At 38.2% G+C, this 19,350-nt stretch overlaps 1 protein-coding gene across 7 annotated transcripts in view; it reads right to left on the bottom strand.

Annotated features, from left to right (window-relative positions):
* Positions 1-642: 642 nt before the first annotated feature.
* The window catches only part of CEP15 (centrosomal protein 15), a 30,077-nt gene continuing 11,369 nt past the window's right edge, over positions 643-19,350 (bottom strand). For 4 of the 7 annotated variants that reach the window (XM_058171317.1, XM_058171316.1, XM_058171319.1 and 1 more), the window contains 3 exons: positions 18,366-18,489; positions 4,504-4,656; positions 643-1,094 (listed from right to left, as the gene is read on the bottom strand). In XM_058171317.1, coding sequence (XP_058027300.1) covers positions 978-1,094; positions 4,504-4,656; positions 18,366-18,489 — 394 coding nt within the window. In that variant the 3' untranslated portion in view covers positions 643-977. Of the gene's footprint in view, positions 1,095-4,480; positions 4,657-18,365; positions 18,490-19,350 lie in introns of all 7 variants that reach the window. The other 3 variants (XM_058171320.1, XM_058171322.1, XM_058171321.1) reach the window with 3 other exon arrangements.

Here is a 19,350-nt window from a genome sequence, read left to right as displayed (position 1 = left end):
TTCCAACTGCTAGGTTGGCAGAAGTAACGGGAGCTCACCCTGTTACACGGCACTAGGGATTCGAACCGCTGAACTGCCGACCTTTTGATTGACAAGCTCAGTATTTTAGCCACTGAGCCACTACATCCCTTGTATTTCAAGAAATATTTGTTCTAAATATTTGTTTTGACAAAATACTGTAACTCCACAATCTGATATTAGAGCCTGTTGTTGCATGATTAATAATTAATTCCAAACCCAAAGTTGGATAATTCTAAGAAGCCTACAAAATCAAATTGTAAACTGGATTCAACCTGAAATATTCCAAGAGAATATTCTAATCTTTAGTCATAGAATTTGTATTTCCATCGAAATCCAACAGAGAATAACCTAGAGCAGGGCTGTCAAACTTGTGGTCCATGGGCCGGATGCGTCACGCCCTGGCCATGCCCATGCCCGTTTAGTGAAGGGGAAAAAAGTCCCAAAAGTCACATGATGACGCTGTGACAATGCGAGTTTGACACCCCTGACCTAGAGGATGTGCAAATTCAATGGGTCCTATTTGAGTCTTCATCATCTGATTTTCTACTGAGTCCTGAGTTTATGCTACATATCAATGATCTATACATGTCATTAAGAAAATCCTTTTATGGGACAATAAGCCAAGTTAGCACTTTCTATACTTTTATTGGGAAAAAGGCCTATCTCCATAGCAAAAGTGAAGGACAAGTAACAGATTACATTATTTCTCATCTTAACTGAGTAACTGAACAGCGGAGTGTACATCCTGCACTGTGTTGTTCATATTTGAGCTCAAAATCACTTCCATGTAGCTAACAGGCCTTTAGGGAGGAACTCTTCAATGCAGATTTAGAATTGAGTATCTCACCCAACAAATATTTAAAAGAATTATTTAACAATCCACCAATCTGAAGCTTGAATAAATTCCCCCATGGACATGGTTCTGTTTTTGTTTCCCATTTATCTTGGTACTGATCTTATGTGCTGAACTGTTGATGTGATTTTTTTTTAAAACCAATTGGGGCTTGTGTTCTTCCTAAAAAAAATGGCTCCCACTTAGGGATGGATTCTTCTACGTTGGCCCAGTAAAGAGTCTAGGAAAAAAAAAATACAACACAACATGCAATTTAACTGCTTCACAATATAACAATATTATTTGCACAACAGCAAAAGGATCTGAACATATGAAACATTTTTACAGCTTGCTTTATGTTTGAAGTAATTCAGAAAAGGCCAAACTACTTAGTTGCTAAATCTTAAATCCCTCAATTATACAGTATAATGGAGATTGGAAGGATCTCACTACCTAGAGTAAATATACAATAATTGGATGTGCCCTCTTGTGGTGAATAATGTATTAGAAAGGTAATCCTTCAATTTCATAATTGTTTCTTTGAGACAGATAGCTTTTTTTCCCTGAACCACAGTGTTATTACCAAACATTTTCATTTTTTTAAAAAAATTGTCCAAAACATTATTCGGAGGCTAAAAATGGTTTGACATTTCCACAAACACAGTCATGAATGCTGTTGGTTTAAAGAAAGTTTATGTTCTTTAAATCTACAATGTCAAGGGAATAGTACAAACTCAGAAATCTGTTCAAGGTTCCGTGAGATTTGCTGGCATGAAAAACTGTGATATTCTGGGATCCACTGTTAAAATGTAGATCTTGACATTAAAGAATAGATCCCCTTTGTCCACTAACTTTAGACTTGCCTTAATAGCCCCTGAATTAAGTTATTATTACCCTTTTACTTCACTTTTTTTCTTCTTTCATTCTCAGAGGGCAATAAAATAATCTCAATTATATATAAAACTCAAAACCAGAGCATTGGTGCTGGTGGAAGAGATCTTGCTTGATTCATATTTCTGCTTAAAAATATTTATGGAAGTAGCCGAAACAAATATTAATTTACCGCCCAAAAAACAATAGCCTGTTTTAAACTAATAAATATTTCTTCCTTGAAGAATTACTTAAACCATCAGTCTCATCCTTCTTCTCTCTCAATAACTCATTTTTTAAAAAAATTGTTCTACTGCATTCCCATTTCTAAACTGTCTCCATTTGTCAATCGTTCTTATTCCATTTTCTTCCTGTCCATCATTGTTGCTCTCATACGTCTTGTGCAAAACCCATCCAATGTTTACAGTTGTGAAAATGCTGATTCATCCGCAAATATTGCCTTTAGCTTTTGAAGTATTTAGCGCTTGGGGGGGGAGGATGATGTCCCTCTTCTCTCTATAGTTCTGAATTTCAGAGGAAACATAGAATTGATCTGTCTCTTTTTATTTATTTTTTATTTGGTAGATTTTTTTAAATCTCACCTTTATTATTTTTATATATAACGCAAGGCAGAAAACATAACTAATACTCTGTCATGAAGATGAGCTGGAACAGGAATGACAGAGATTGAGAGGCTGACACCGATGGCTTTGGAGGAAACTGGGAAGGGCAGAGCCAGTCCAGGCAAGGCTTTTCTAGATTAGTAAGGCCTGCAGACAGGGAGAGCTCAGGAGAAGAGCAAGGACCAGCCCCTCCTGATCCGAGAGCAAGGAAGGAAGAGAGACGTTGGAGAGTGCCCCGCCCCCTTTCACAAGGAACACCTGGGGACTGGGACGTAAGGAGGTGCTGGTGGGAGGGGCATTTGTCAGGAACAAGCAATGAATCTGTGGAGACTTGTGTGCGCTTGCCAAAGCCTGGAGATTGCTGTACTCTGTCTTGTGGGGCTTGCCAGTTTGCCTGCTTCGCTGAACTTCTTACTCTGGTTACTGTTAAGCTAACATGGCTTATTGGACCACTGGCCCTGGTTGCTGTTTGATTAACCTGGCTTACTGGACTACTTGCAGTCAGAGGGTTCTGAAAGTGCGTGTGAGAGTTTTGCTCCAGGACTTGTAGTGAATGTAGGAACGTTTGGGGACAGTTGGAGCAATAAAGGGGAATTAGACATGTTCTCTGGTTGTGTTGCTTTCTGCCACACCCTGGGTCATCACACACTCCTTCCTCCTCTTATTTTCCCCACAACAGTAACCCCATGAAGTGACTGGCCCGGAGTCACCAAGCTGGCTTTCATGCCCAAGATGGGACTAGAATTCACATTTTTCTGGTTTCTAGGCCAGCGCTTTAGACCAAACTGACTCTGCTTATATTATAGATGTTTAAGATATTTCTGAAGCGCAATATGGTATGATTGAGTTTTCGCACAGTTTCTAAACTTGGAAATGTGAGAGAGGGCAGAGAATTGTACCACTTACATATTTTGTTTTGGGGGTCAATTTTGAGGACCTTCAAAATGTAACACAGTGCAACTGAGAGGCCAAAGCTGAAACAAATGCTATGGCCATTTTTCTACAGTATGAAACAAATGCTATGGCCATTTTTCCTTGAGTTACGACCACAATTGAGCCCAAAATTTATATTGCTAAGTGAAACATTGGCTAAGTGAGTTTGCCCCATTTTACGACTTTTCTTGCCCCAGTTGTTAAGTGAGTCATTGCATTTGTTAAGTTAGTAACACGGTTGTTAAGTGAATCTGGCTTCTCCATTGACTTTGCTCATCAGAAGGTCGCAAAAGCGGATCCCAGGACACTGCAACCGTCATAAATATGAGGCAATAGCCAAGAGTCTGCATTTTGATCATGTGACCATGGGGATGCTGCAACGGTCGTAAGTTTGAAAAACGGTCATAAGTCACTTTTTTCAGTGCTGTTGTAATCTTGAACAATCACTGAATGGACTGTTGTAAGTCGAGAACTTCCTGTACAAGTTTTCTTTAAAGAATGACTTTTATTTATCTTGATGAAAACAATCCCAACATAGGTAGCCCTTCACTTATAACCATTCGATTAGCAACCATTTGAAGGTACAGTGGCCCTGAAAAAAGTGACTTCTAACTGGTCCTCACCCTTATGACTGTCACAGCATCCCCATTGTCAGGTGGTCAAAACTGAGGCACTTGGCAACTGGCATGAAGTTACGATGGCAGAGTCCCGGGGTCAAATGATCACCATTTGTGATCTTCCCAGCCAGTTTCCAACAAGCAAAGTCAATGGGGGACACCAGATTCTATCGATGACCCTAGGATTCACTTAACAGCTGCAGTGATCTGCTTAACAACCATAGCAAAAAAGGCTGTAAAAATCCAAGTCCAATTTGCTTAACCATCGCCTTGCATAGCAACAGCAATTCTGATCCCAACTGTGATCATACAACAAAGTTTATAAAACCAGGGGATGCATATAAAACGAGGGGATGGAAAAAACCTTGGAAAGGTCTCAGTTCTCACAATGAAATGAACATTGCACTGAAATGACAGAAACTGATATTGAACTGAAATTAGGAGACAGCCTTTATTTTGATAAAAAGGCCTTGAAATTATACTGAAGACACAATCATCATTGCATTTTTTTAAAAAAGATTCATTTCATTTAGCAGCAAGATGAAGAAAAGAGCTGAAATATCGACACTGAAGACAATAAGTACCTGAGAAATTGTTTTGGACTTACTTCAAGGTTAACAATTTCAGGGTGGAGAAGCAAATGCTTTCTGGATTGTAGATTTTTCGCTGCTGCCTCAATATCCTGCAACATACAGAGAATCTTTTGAAAAGACGGATGCTTCCAGAAATGACATCCCCAGTTCATTTTCCTTTTTAGTAACTATGAAAATAGAAGAAATATTCTAGCCATACAAGCTGTAATTAATATAAGTCACGCCAGCAAATATAGACAAAGAGAGACAGATCTAGGTTTTAAGTTGCTTACAATCTAAAGAGAAAAAGAAAATGGGGGAAATCCTCCCCCCGTTCATCAGTATGACATTTATCAAGTCAGTTTCTAAACCTTTAAACCCCCATATGATTTAGGGCTAGTATATTTATTACTGCTAAATATATTAATTTGTGAAGCATAGTGGATGTAGCTAAAGCTTCAGCTAAACTGCCCACCAGGTTTTCAGGGGAAACTCTAAACTTCCTCTGAAACCCAACAGAGGTTGCCAGCACTGGGCCAATCTAATGCTAATCTTTAGCAGGAGGGTTGCACTAGTGAGCTGAAAGGCAATCCGAGATGCTGGCTAGGGAATTCTGGAAGATGAAGTCTGATGGTAATGTCCTCTAAAACCAGATCACACACAAGACACAAACTAGAGCTAATCTGCAACCTCTGGCATATGCCAGGCCTTCAGTGACTTGGAACAGGTTAATGTTTGCTATGGGGGCTATAAACTCTTCATCTCAACAGCATCATGATCGTCTTTTAATGACCTCATAATCCCTTACGGGGTAGAGTCTGGGCAAGTGAATGGAGCTAGCAGAGTGTTTACTGGCCGGATGTCCTTCCTGTCGCCAATGCGGAGTTTTGTTCAGCAGATATATTCTCATTGTGCCCAGAGAGAGAAACAACTGCCTCTACCTAGGATCAAACTCACAGCCTCCTCTGATTGCGAGGCGAGAGCTCCACCTCTAGGCCACTCCACCTCTCCAAACAGCATCTCAACAGCATGAAGGTGACAAATTAAAGTTCTCCAAGGCTAAGAGGCTCGGGGTCTCTATAGCCATACTGAAAATGAAATGCAATGATAGCACACCAGTAGCAAGCTCAACTATTCCTTAAATGAATTAATAAATATAAATGTCAGCTGTCCCTACTTGGTCAGTTAGGAAAGAAAGACTCTCGAGTCCATAGTCAGAAAGTATACTTCACTAAAGCCAAATGGTTACAATGAAGCAAAGCCAGATCTAAAGTTTCATGCTCAAAGCTCTGGTTAACTTTCCCTTCTTCCCACTTGTTTTTGGGAAACAGCCCCTTGCTTGGCGGGCAAATTGGTGGTCTATTCCTTGGAGTTGCTGATGCCCAGGATGGTACAAAGTTTAGTTTTGATTCCCCTTATGCTAGCCCCCTCCTTCTTATCCTACCCAGCAGCTCTTTCCCCACCATTGTCTACGGCAGACTGGCATCTTGCAAAGCAAAGCAATTTTACAGCAGGATGGAAGTCCTGACAATAATAAACAAAATAAGCTATTCTAGGGTGTCTAATCTATTGGAATTGGGACCCACAGGAAATATTAAGAGCACATTACATATTTTCTCACAAAACACTTCTTATTTGGGCCATTACTCCCTGCAAACCACCTGTAAGTAAGTAAACATTTATTTTAAATACAGGTCGTAACATAAGACACAAAGCACTTGGGTTGCCAATGAATTTCTCTCTCTCTCTCTCTCTCTCTCTCTCTCTCTCTCTCTCTCTCTCTCTCTCTCTCTCTCTCACACACACACACACACACACACACACACACACACACCAAAGCACAGGGTTGCAGTCCCCTTTCATTTTTGCTTTCCAAAAATGTTGCTGAGATATATATAGCAACAATTTTTTTGGGGGGGGGATAACTATTAGGATTGAAACTGGCCCTCTTAATTATTTCTTGAATTTACATAACACTAACCCCATAAATATGCACAAAAGCTTACAACAAAATTAAAACGCCCACACTTTTAAAAAAAGAATCATTTTTTTTAAAGAATAAAAATTTGGCATCCCTATCTAATCCCTGTTTCAAACTAGGTTTGTAGGCACCTTTACAATCTGAAACTAATTCCATTGAAAAGTTGCCTGAAAAAGCACTTGCAATGTTTGTTGTCAAATTCTTTTCATCTTACATCCTGTGTTTATGCTTTTCTTAAGAATTTATTTTGTTTTGAATTCTTCTATAGGATAATTAAGTAATGAAGCCTCCACAATTGAGGGAGCATATAAACCAATTAAATAAACAAACCGCCTCGGAAGAGTGGAAGTATAAACGCTAAGAAATAAAATATCTACAGGAAATAAATGAGAGCAAATTCAGCTATAATTATGTAATTTTGAACTCCCTGCAGTTTAATGCCACTTCAGAAACACATCGTTAAGTGTACAAGTGGCAATTTTTTGTTCCAATTCAACAGTGGATTTGCTCATCTAACAAAGTTAAAACCAACTTTTTAAAAATAGGTTAAGAACAATTTTAAACTTCTACCCATAGTTTTCATGAATCTCTTACTCACGGGAAATCAAAATTTAGCAGTGTAGTCAAACAGTGTTCTGGTGGTAGGAAAAGGGGCCGATGGGGATTTGATAGAGATGATCTAAACCTCAACCAAAGGTTTGGTTACAACCTTTAAAGCGCTCCATGGCTTAGGGCCTGGGTACTTACGGGACCGCCTGCTGTTACCGCATGCCTCCCACCGACCCGTACGCTCTCACAGAGAGGGACTTCTCAGGGTGCCGTCCACCAAACAATGTCGGCTGGCGACCCCCAGGGGAAGGTCCTTCTCTGTGGGGGCTCCCACACTCTGGAACGAGCTTCCCCCAGGTTTACGCCAAATACCGGACCTTCGGACCTTTCGCCGCGAACTGAAGACATATCTTTTCACTCGCGCAGGGCTGGCTTAAGTTTTATCGATTTTAAATTTCTTATTACTAATTTTAAATGGGGTTTTAATTTTTTATATATTTTAAAGTTTTTAGGCTGATTATAATAAGTTTTTTAACTTGCATTTTAAATTGTATATTGTATTGTGCGTTTTTTACTTTTGCCTGTGCACCGCCCTGAGTCCTTTGGGAGAAGGGCGGTATAAAAATCAAATAAATAATAATAATAATAAAAAAATAATAAATGTAATAATATAAAAAATATTTTACATTTTAACACACACACACACCCCCAATGTAAAACCTCTGAAACATGCAGTAATTACATGTTTCAGAGTTCAGACCTATTCTGTCAATAAAAAAACCTAGTACAATTGGAAAAGCGCACAGAATCAGAAGGGAAAAAAAGAACGTTTAATTATAAATGATAAGTTTATTGAATTTGATCGCTATACTGATCTAATGAATGGGTGTTTAGCAATGGGTGTCTCCGAGGAGAATGTCAAAATAATTCCCAGAAGAAAACTCTCCTATAATTTCCAAACCATGGTGGTGCCAAAGAATACAGATATTGATATAGATTTTACAAGTACAAAGCTGGAATGAGTATAACAAATAGAGTAACTGTTTGGAATATGGTTAGAAGGAAAAGCTACCCTAATGTAAAGAAATGTGGAGCAAATTTACTGCAGGTGGAAATGAAAAAAGCATCACCGCCAGAGAGATTTTCAGTGTGTGTGGAGGGACAGAAGTGGGAGAAATACAAATAATGTCCTATATACAGGTAGTCCTTGACCTATGACACCATTGGGATCAGAATTTCCATTGCCAAGCAAGCCAGTAGTTAAGCGAGCCATGACCAATTTTAAGACCTTTTTGCCAGGGCTGTTAAGCAAATCACTGCAGATGTTAAGTGAATCATGTGTTCGTTAAGTGAATCCAGCTCCTTCCATTGACTTGGCTTGTTGGAAACTGGCTGGGAAGGTTGCAAATAGTGATCACATGACCACCAGGTACAGCAACCATTGTAAATATATTTCCATTGCCCTTCTGAACAAGTAATTGTAGGGATACTGTGATAAATGATAAGTGCAAGGACAGGCCATAAGCCACTTTTTTCCCACTTCTGTTGTAACTCTGAACGCTAAATGAATGGTTGTAAGTCAAGGACTACCTGTAATACCGTACAATCCAACTGACATTGGACTCTTGATGCTGATACATAATTCAATGTCTATGGAGATTCACAGTCATCCAGATCATGGTTATCCCGAAGGTGCTTTTTTCAAGAGGCAACTGGACGTTCTGGTTTTTCTCTGAAGACGATTCACTTCTCGTCTAAGAAGCTTCTTCAGCTTCTTCAGGCTTTCTTATCCAAGAAGCTGAAGAAGCTTCTTGGATGAGAAGTGAAACGTCTTCAAAGAAAAGCAAGACAGTCCAGTTGCCTCTTGAAAGAAGCACCTTTGAGACTTAAAAGGAGATTGCAACATTATGCAGTAAGTTCCTGCATTACTATATCAGTGATGTAGTTAAGGGTCAAACTCTAGAACAATGTTTCTCAACCACAGCAACTTTAAGAAATCTGGATTTCAACCCTCAGAATCAGTAGGCTGGCTAGGGAATTCTGGGAGACGAATTCCAGCCATCTTAAAGTGGCAGAGGTTGGGAAACACTGCTCCAGAAGCTAATTTTGTTAATCCCAAGCCAAAAGCTGCAATCTTTCTGTAGCTACATGATGGCTAGAAGGAATAGAATAGAATAGAATAGAATAGAATAGAATAGAATAGAATAGAATAGAATAGAATTCTTTATTGGCCAAGTGTGATTGGACACACAAGGAATTTGTCTTGGTGCATATGCTCTCAGTGTACATAAAAGAAAAGATACGTTCATCAAGGTATCAAGTTCATCAAGGTATCAAGGCAGGTCTGCATGGGTGTGCTTCATCTGATCTCTTGTCAGGATTATGTAAATATCTGTTCCGGGGAACAATTGCAACGTTACACCAAATGTTCACCCTTGGAAAGGTTGTGTTTATGCCATGATATATAGAAAATGGTCCTTATGAGCCGCGGTGGCGCAGTGGTTAGAATGCAGTACTGCAGGCTATTTCTGCTGCCTGTTGGCTGCCTGCAATTTGGCAGTTCAAATCACACCAGGCTCAAGGTTGACTCAGCCTTCCATCCTTCCGAGGTGGGTAAAATGAGGACCCAAATTGTGGGAGGCATTTTGCTGACTCTGTAAACCGCTTAGAGAGGGCTGTAAAGCACTGTGAAGCGGTATATAAATCTAAGTGCTATTGTTATTTGCATCACAATAATCTAAATCTGGAATGATAATATACTAGAACACAGAGGGGAATAAGACTAGCTATCATTATGGGAAAAAGTTCCATTGTCCACAGGGGACAAACATCCCATGGTAGAGTTGCTTACTATACAGCAGATTACTCTTCTGCAACGTAAGACAGGACAAGATTTAATTGTTAAATCACAGGAATCTAGATTTCAGGTGAATAAAAGTAGTTCTTGACTTACAACAGTTCATTTATCGACTGTTCAAAGTTACAACCGCACTGAATAAAGTGATTTATAATCATTTTTCACAGTTACAGCCTTTGCATCATCCCCATGGTCAAAATGCAGACCCTTGGCAACTGGCTCATGTTTATGACGGTTGCTGTGTCCCAGGGTCATGTGATCACTGTTTGCGATCTTCTGACAAGCAAAGTCAATGGGGAAGCCAGATTCACTTAACAACGGGGTTACTAACTTAACAACTGCAGGGATTCACTTAACAACTGTGGCAAGAAAGGTCATAAAATGGGGCAAAATTCACTTAACAAATGCTCAGTACCCTCACTGACTTTATAAGGCAAAATCTTCACAAAGAAAATGTTAGGAATAAGATTTAACCTGATGGAGGAATTTAAATGAACTAGTTGCGTTCTGATAAATCCCTTTCCTTGTTCTTACTGAGGTACAGTACTTTCTTCTGGAAATCTAAGCCGCAGGCTTTGAATTTGGGATAAGCGACAGTGAAGCCGATTCACAGCTTGGAGTGAAAGCATTCGCTGCGCATACGTGATGAAGCCAGTGATAATTCCCCCTTGAAGCCAGCTACCAAAGTAGCAAAGCAACAAGAGAGGCAGCAATCTTGAAGCTCTCCCCTGCTCAAGACAAAGATGACTTGCTAATAATGCATTCATAACATGTGCACAACGATGAAGAAACGCAGCAAGCTGTTCACCAGACATTCAGAACTTCAATGCAAACTCACCTCTATTCGCTTTTCTTAGGAAATCGGCACATGGGCTCCCATTTCCATGTGCTCTGTTCAGAGAGAACGAGACTCGATTTAAAAAAAAAAAAGGGAGGGGGGGGAGAAGCTGCCGCTCCCCGAAGCGGTGACAACCCCGCCTTTTTTTCTGTGGGCTTTCATACACAAACATGGGAGCTTCGAGCGCAGGCCTTTTGGGCAAATTGAGAGAGCGAGGAAAAGGGTGTGGGAGTGGGGTGTGAAGAAGCCAAAACTGAACAGAAATGGAAGAGGGGAATATAGCAGATGGCATCATCAAGAGCAGAGAGTGAGTGTGAAGAGTAAGGCATTTAAAGGAAAAAGGAAAAAGAAAAAAGAAAAGAAAACAGAAAGAAGGAAATTCCCAAAGGGACTTCCTATAATTTCCAAACTGTGGCAGTGCCAAAGCATACAGATCTTCAGACAGATTTTTTTTTATCAAGAAAGTACAAAAGTGGGAAAATAGGGCAATTTGGAATATTGTTCGAAAGAAAAGCTACTCTAATATAAATACGGGTTGATGGATGTGAAGAAAATTTACTACAAGTGGGAATGAAAGAATGGGACTGTCAGAGAGTTTTTCACTGTGCAGAGGGGAGGGGGGCAGGAGTTGGAGGAGTTTCATGTTTCTCCTAATGTTCCTCTTTCCCATGTACAGATAGTCCTCGACTTACGACCACCATTGGGACCAGAATTTCCATTGTTGAGCAAGGTGGTTGCTAACTGAATCACACCTGATTCTATGACCCTTTTTTGCCATGGTTATTAAGCAAATCACTGCAGATAGAACAGAACAGAACAAACTTTATTGTCACTTTGAATGTACACTGATCAGCATGCATTAAAATTATCTATTTAACCGCATATATTATATGACAAGAGAAACAATACAGTCTGGTTTAAGTGAAGCATACAGTCATTAAGATAATCTGGTTTACTGAAAGCTGGCTGGGAATGAAAGGTGCATATCAGAGAGGTTTTCAATGTGCAGGGGTTGGGGGTGTGGAGTGGGAGGAATTTAATGTTTCTCCTTCCCACATAATATAATTAGGCTCGTGGGATTTCTTTAAGGAGATCATTTGCAACAATAGGCATTGTGAAATCCAAAAACAACACAAAAAGGCAGCCGGAGTACAAAATAAAGGTTCTGCTGCAGACTGGTCAGAACAAGCCATTGTAGTACATGTCTCTTGCACAATTCATTCCTAGTTTACTAGAGTTTCATCTGGTTGATGAAACTTATTTTCATCCCAACATTTTATGTCCACATATTATTCCTTTAGGAACATTCCAGTCCAGATCATTTCAATGACTGCCTGATTTTCCCCACCTTCAAAACGTTGTTTATAATAATAGGAAAGAAAAATACTTCAGGGCAAGAGAGGGGGGAAAAAACCCACAAAAAAACAACAAAGAAACAAAAAGCGCTACCTCGCATTGATTTTAGTTGAGAAGGGCACTTTGGCAAGGCCTACATACCAGATGTGTCTTTTTGTTGCTCCTCTCCAGTTAGAGCATATTCTGAAGTCTATTGTCATCCAGAATACTGATTTAATGACAGCCAACTGACAAAAATTGTTGCTGGAAGCCGAAAGGCGCCTTAAGGGAGGACAATGATGTCACTGAGATTTGATGGCATTTTTGTGTGCTGCTAATAGCTGGAGGCAGCCATGCCGGTTTTAGTTTTCCTTTGAGGTTCGGTGACAAGGTTTGCTTTTGGCAACGCTTTTTAATATATAATGGTCAATTGGACAAACACCTTTAGCATATTAACTGCAGATTCAGATGGGTGGCGGTGCCTCTTTATATTTTAGTCTAAAACATTGGAGATTTATAAAAATATGAAAGACAGCTAGGAGTAGGAGTAATGAAGGCACCCAAAGGTGACTTTTGAGATTCTTACTGAAAGTTATTTATTCATTCAGTCACTCCCTGGATATCTCATTCATTCATTTATTCAATTCATGTTCAATTTATTTTGCCACAACTGTCTGTCAGTAAGTGCTTTTCTGAATTCTTCAAAAGCCAGGCTTATGTAATTGTGAATACTATCAAGCCATTTTTACTTCTGACACCCTCTTTTTCAGTTTTTTAGGCATCAAGGTCTTCTTCATTGGCGGCTAACTTTCCCACTCACTTTCTCTCAGCTTGACCACCTCACAAGGTTGTTGTTGGGAAAAAAGGAGGAAAAAGATTATTAGGTATGCCCATCGCCTTTAGTTACTTACAAAGAAATAAAGGCAGGGTAAAAATATCCAGGATATTTTTAGGAAATATCCAAAAATAATAGAGCATTATCTAGCTGAAAATTATTTAGAGGAAATGCTATATCCTTTCTTTCTGGGAAAATATGCAAATTAATATGCAAAAGATGCAAATAGGGAGTGACACACAAAAGGTAACAGGAGTGATATTTAAATAAAGTTAGTCTTTAAAAGGTATAACTTAATACCTTAAATAGGAACTTTAACATGTAAATCTGCAGTTGATATGTGTGACTTTTCATGCATAGAGGCAGTTTCTTCAAACATGTTGCTTGCTGTTGATCTTCTTTTTAATAATGGTTAAGGGTTTCAATTTCTATAATAATATAAGCATTATGAAACTTAATTGTTTTGATTCTACATGTACCTGGTTTAGAGAATATATGTGGTATGAAAATGACTAAACATCATTATTTTTCTACAAACCTTACAAAGAAAAAGTTGGATTAAACGCTTCATCGTTACTCAAAAACAGAACTCACTGAAGTCAGTGCTGCTTGCTCCAAAGTAAGTAAACGTGGCACTGCTGCCAAAATAACTGCGAATTTCAAAAAATCAACTCACTCTAATTTTAATATTACCCTTTGCTTAATAAAACCAAACAAGAAGATTCCTTGGATTGGCATTCCAGCCATTTTTTTTTCTGTTTTGGAAGTGTGTTTTAATTACAACTGAGAGAGCAAAAACAACTCTTTTTATAGCTCTGAAGCAAAACTGAAATGATTTTACTCAATTTAATTTAAATATAGGCAAATACAATGACACCTCATCATGGCATCGGTGTTTTTCCAAGAAAGCCAAATCAACAACTCTCCACATGGTAACTGTGAAATGTACAATGCCTGTTATTGGGAACAATTTTCTAAAGTTGGCACATAAATCTGAACCTTATTTTCAAGGTTCCAATATAGTGTTCTGTGTAGATCTCATTCCTGTTTTATTTTGTTATCAGAAAGCATCTGCAGTGCTGCCTGCCTGTTAAAACCAGAATAGAACAAATCCATCTAAAATCAGCTGTTCTTTCCTGCCAGACAATTTGTTTTCATGGTCTTCTGTTTCTTTCACGAATTTTCTGATAGTTCTGGTATTCAGGCACATAACTCAGAACAACACAACACAGTGTCAGTAATTGTCTATATTTTTCTCCTATATGTTCTCCTATATTCTCCCATTCTCTCCAATAAGATAGAAGCAATACAGGACTTAATTTAAATGTAAAAAGAATTTACAGTAAGTTAGATTATGTCTATATCAATGAACCACTGGTCTCCATTAATTAGCTAGCAACAAGGTCATTTTTTCCCCCTAGCTTCGATATAAAATAGATTGACAAATGATGAAGAAAATGATAGTCCCCATTTCTTCCTTCTTTGCAATGATTTCTTTTTAAAGATCACACTGAAATTTCTCCAAGCTTTAAACTGCTCATTCTGGCAAATGTAGCCAAATCCCAGTTCCTGTGAAGAACTCGGAGTCCCACTATGTGCAAATTTTCCTTTCTGATCCAGCCAGAAATAATCTCAAAAGCACTCTACTGAAATATGCACAAGAAGGTTATAGAAAGAACCTTCAGCTCCAAAAAGAGCAGAGTGGGTGAGTGGGTGATCTGTCATAACATGTTTGGAACAAATCAATTAAAGGGAAGCAATTTCCCATTTTTTTTTCCAAAGGAAAAAGTAACACATCTCTAGTCTTCAAAGCCATACTGCCCCGGGGATATCTCTAGAACAATTAAATAATGATAACTGCCACCATACAAATAACACCGTGGAACCTCCCATGGAAAGACAACATGAAAATTAAGGCATAATTGGGGGGAAAAAACATTGAGAAAGATAAAGCGCATACGACCATGTTTTAAAACCAGATGGGGGAGAATTTTCTTGCAAAATCAAAGACGTTGCTCTAAAAAGTTAGAGCAAGAAGCAGAGTGATTCATGAGTGCATGACAGACTATAAGGCAGTTGACAAGTAAGCATCTTGCTTGAGGAATAAAAAGATTAACCTGCCATAAAATAAGAAAAACCGTTCCTATCCAAAAGGATCAGTGTGTTTATGCTCAACTAAGTCAGTAATCACCCATTTGGAAATGGTTTCCTTAGAGACAGTAGAACTTGTTGACTTTGAGCCAGAAGAGAAAGAAGGGATGATAAGATTTCTTATGACTTGGCTTGCTCCTAGAAAAAATGTTTGGTCATAAAATTTACGGAGATAGCCTTTACTGGCATGGGTGAACAAGTGTGAAAGTGATATTATGAGCCCATCGTACTTTCTCTGAAAGGCCTGTAGAAGCACTTAACTATTGCTTTATATTTGAAGAGTGGGTATAGAAATGTAGGATGATTTGTCTCAGTCCTGTAGAGTAAAATATAATGGCAGTAAGTTTGCTAAGAGCTGCAGATTATTATAATTACCAATGGCCAAAAAAGGATTTTTAAAAGAAGTTAAAAATGGCTTATAGTTCCCTTAGCCATTTTATTCTAGATTCCTAGAAATAAAAACATAGTATTCCAGAACCTGAACATTTGCAGTTCTGTTTCTAATGAATTCAGCTTCTTTTTAAGACATAGGATTAGCCCTAATGATGTAATGATTAGGATGCAGTACTGCAGGCAAGCTTTCCCCACTGCCTGGAGTTCGATCCTGATCGGCTAAAGGTTGACACAGCCTTCCATCCTTGGTAAAATGAGGAGCCAGATTGTTATTTAAACCACTTTAGAGTGGGCTGCAAAGCATTGTGAAGCAGTATATATTGGTATTTTTCACATGGCCATTGCAGCATCCCCATGGTCACACGATCAAAATTTGGATGCTTGGCAACTGGCTCATATTTACAATGACTACATGATAGAGTCAGGTAAAGCGCTACGGGGCAATATATAAGTCTAATTGCTATTTTTATTGCTATTATTTAGTCATTCTCAGGATAGTTTGGTAGTTTTTCAGAAGTTAATTTTCCAAAGGGAAACATATTGTATTATACTAAATATAGATAGACAGATAGATAGACAGACAGACAGACAGATAGATATAGCTAGATAGATATAGATATATATTTCAGGTCAGGAACAGTAAGTTTTGCACATACCTGCCTTGGGCTTTTTGAGTGCTTTAATTTAATAATTATTAAAAATAATTTTTAATACTTGGATAAAGCAAAAAGCTTTAAAGTTTTCAACATATTGTGGTAAGTAATCTTTAAAGGCTAATAGTTTTGTGGGACTGCAAATCACAAAACTGATAGGGCTCCATAGTATTTATAGGTTTGGTTATGGAGGGAATTTGGAACTTAAAAAATATGTATATATTCATGATCAATATAATACAATAGCTATGCTATTATTCTTTTAATATGTCAAATTAACAAACATCAACGAATGAACTTATGTCTCCCAAGTAGTTGGTTTCATTCTCCATAGTGGGAAATAGATAGTCCTATTTGCAATAGATGTATCAAATTGGCTTAGTTCCTATCCCATTAATACCACAAGTACACCTCTTTGCTTTCTTGTGTATAAATGAATGATCTTCTGCAAGCTGCAAAAAAGAAAGTTCCCTCCTTTTCTATAAAGAAAATTTGAAACACTTAATTTTGATATAAAATTATGACTATCGTAAAATCAACCACTACACTTGGCTTAAGAGAAATAATGACTCTGGGTGGGTCCACAACAATCAAAGAAAATACAATCCAAGAAATAACACATAACAAATTAGGCCACATTTAGTAAATTTTTGTGGATTTTCTTTCTTTCTTTTTTTTTTGTTTACATTTATACCCCGCCCTTCTCCGAAGACTCAGGGCGGCTTACAGTGTATAAGGCAATAGTCTCATTCTATTTGTATATTTTTACAAAGTCAACTTATTGCCCCCCCAACAATCTGGGTCCTCATTTTACCTACCTTATAAAGGATGGAAGGCTGAGTCAACCTTGGGCCGGGCTCGAACCTGCAGTAATTGCAGGCTACTGTGTTCTTAATAACAGGCTTTTACCAGCGTGAGCTAAACCGGCCCTTGGGACCGGTTTCTTGGGACAGGAATTGGTGAATAGAATTATTATGCAATAGTGGAAGGATAAATCTGCATCTAATATACAGCAAATAATATGTACTATTTATCGTTTGAATTAGCCTTTTTTTTTACAACTAAATAGGATCCCTCCCCCAACCTTGTTAAAAAAGTTTTTTTTTAAATTTTTTTAATTTTTTTAAAAAAATTTAAATTTTAAATTTTTAAAAAAATTTTTAAAAAAAATTGTTAAAAGCAAATTAAATTATATGACTCTTAATATTACTGCATGCATTTGTATTTTTCTTCTGTTGATTGGCTTGACACAATAAAATAAATTAAAAATAAGAAATCAAGATGGAATTAGGTGTAAGGAGCAACAAGGACAAAACGGCTTCATCTCAGAAAAGCAAGAGATTGTTGCAGTTAAGGAGTGGAACTACATACAAAAATCACAAAGAAACTTGTAAGAGTAGAGAGAGGAGGCAGGGTCAAAACCAGAGGCAGCATTGCAGATAAACATGAATTATGGGGGATCTAAAAGCAAACTGAAAAAAATGTGTAAATAATGAGGGAGGGAGGGTTATGTTGTTGGAATAACAAGGACACTTGTTTTAAGATGAATGCTAAATACATGAATTCGGGAGCTAATGAAAGAACAGAGAGAAAGTTGTTGCTTTAATTAAGGTACCAACAATGCAGATATTAAATTTAACTGATAGCAATAATAATGCAACAAAGACTTAGTTGACATCTTGATAAAAAAAAATGATGGCAATTCAGTAATTCTAAAAACAGCCAGCACACTGTTTTAGGAACAATACTTTTAACAGTATGTCAAGTTCTGGTCAATTCAAACATGTAGCTGAAAGCAGAAGGAAATACTTTATTGCCTCGTTCATTTATTTTACTGGGCAATTTAAGAGACCATTTGTGAAATAGGGTTCTTAATGAGCATTTTTGTGGGATTTGTCTATGATTCAATGAACACACTAAGAAAAGGGCTACTGTTATGATTACCCAGAGCAGCTAAGATTCTGGGTTCAGACCAGGATATTCCTAGGTACTAGATAACAAGAAAATTAAGGATAACTATCAAAATAATGGGAGAAAGCTTTTCAAGAACAGTCACTGTTGCATGTGGACGAACCAGAATTCTGATTCAGAGAAAGCTGATCCTCATGGCCCTAGAACCTCTAGTCTTTTTATTTTGGTTAGAAATGTATATGCTTGACATGTTGTAGGATTACACGTCTCCATTTTTGACTGGATGCAATTAAAAGCGTTAGTCACTATTTCAGAATTCATCAGGAAGCGATATAGTTAATGTTACGTGGCTCTTTTGCAGTAAAGTTACCGCTTCCAAGCCACAAAAACTTACATTTAAAAGTGATACATTTCTTTTATGAGCTGCATCAGCTTCTTGCGTGTGCCATGCCTGCTCAGCGTCTTTGTCTCTTAGATGACTCTCCATCTGCTGAAGCAACACCAATCTCTGAGAGAGTCTACAAAAGGGAAACATTGTGATAAGTGGGCAGGCATTCCCTCCCCCGCCCCCCCCCCCCGCCCCCGCACAACAACCAGAAAAACAACAACCTTTTACCCTCACCCAATTTTTATCTAATTATGTTGAATACAGCGTGGGAGAAAAAAAAAAGAAGGGGAAAGCACATGAAGTCCCTTTCGTGCTGTGCTCCCAGGGAGAAAGTAACCATCATGTTGTACAAACAAGCAGCCTCTGTGCATAAATGACCCAATCAGCACAGAACACCTTAAACAATATTGGCCCGCAAGGCACAGTTAGCCATCTAGAGCACTAGTTATGAGTTGGCTGCATTCTGTTATTAGGGTTAATTCTGCGAATTTAAGAGATCCCGTGCTCAGAAGAAAAACTGTCTTGTTTGTTATCCTGGTTGTACATCCTTCTGCACAATTTTAAATGAGTCCTGTTTTTCTCCCAATCTAGGTTCACTGAAAACAAGACCTAAGCTTAACTCACAGAATCATCTATTGTAATGTCCTTCCTGTTAAAGACTACTTCAGCTTTAATTGCAATAATACTAGAGTAACTAATAGATTTAAACTTAATGTCAACCGCTTTAATCTAGATTGCAGAAAATATGACTTCTGTAACAGAATCATCAGTGCTTGGAATACTTTACCTGACTCTGTGGTCTCTTCCCATAATCCTAAAAGTTTTATCCAAAAACTTTCTACTATTGACCTCACCCCATTCCTAAGAGGACCATAAGGGGCGTGCATAAGCGCACAAACGTGCCTACCGTTCCTGTCCTATTGTTTTTCTTTTCTTCTTCCTATATATGTGCTTATATCTCCTTATATTTACCCATATATGTGTTTATTTA

The sequence above is a fragment of the Ahaetulla prasina genome, chromosome 2 (assembly GCF_028640845.1).
Source record: "Ahaetulla prasina isolate Xishuangbanna chromosome 2, ASM2864084v1, whole genome shotgun sequence".
Lineage (NCBI taxonomy): Eukaryota > Metazoa > Chordata > Lepidosauria > Squamata > Colubridae > Ahaetulla > Ahaetulla prasina.
The sequence above is the reverse complement of the archived record's forward strand: the minus strand, read 5'-3'. Positions and strand labels throughout refer to the sequence as shown.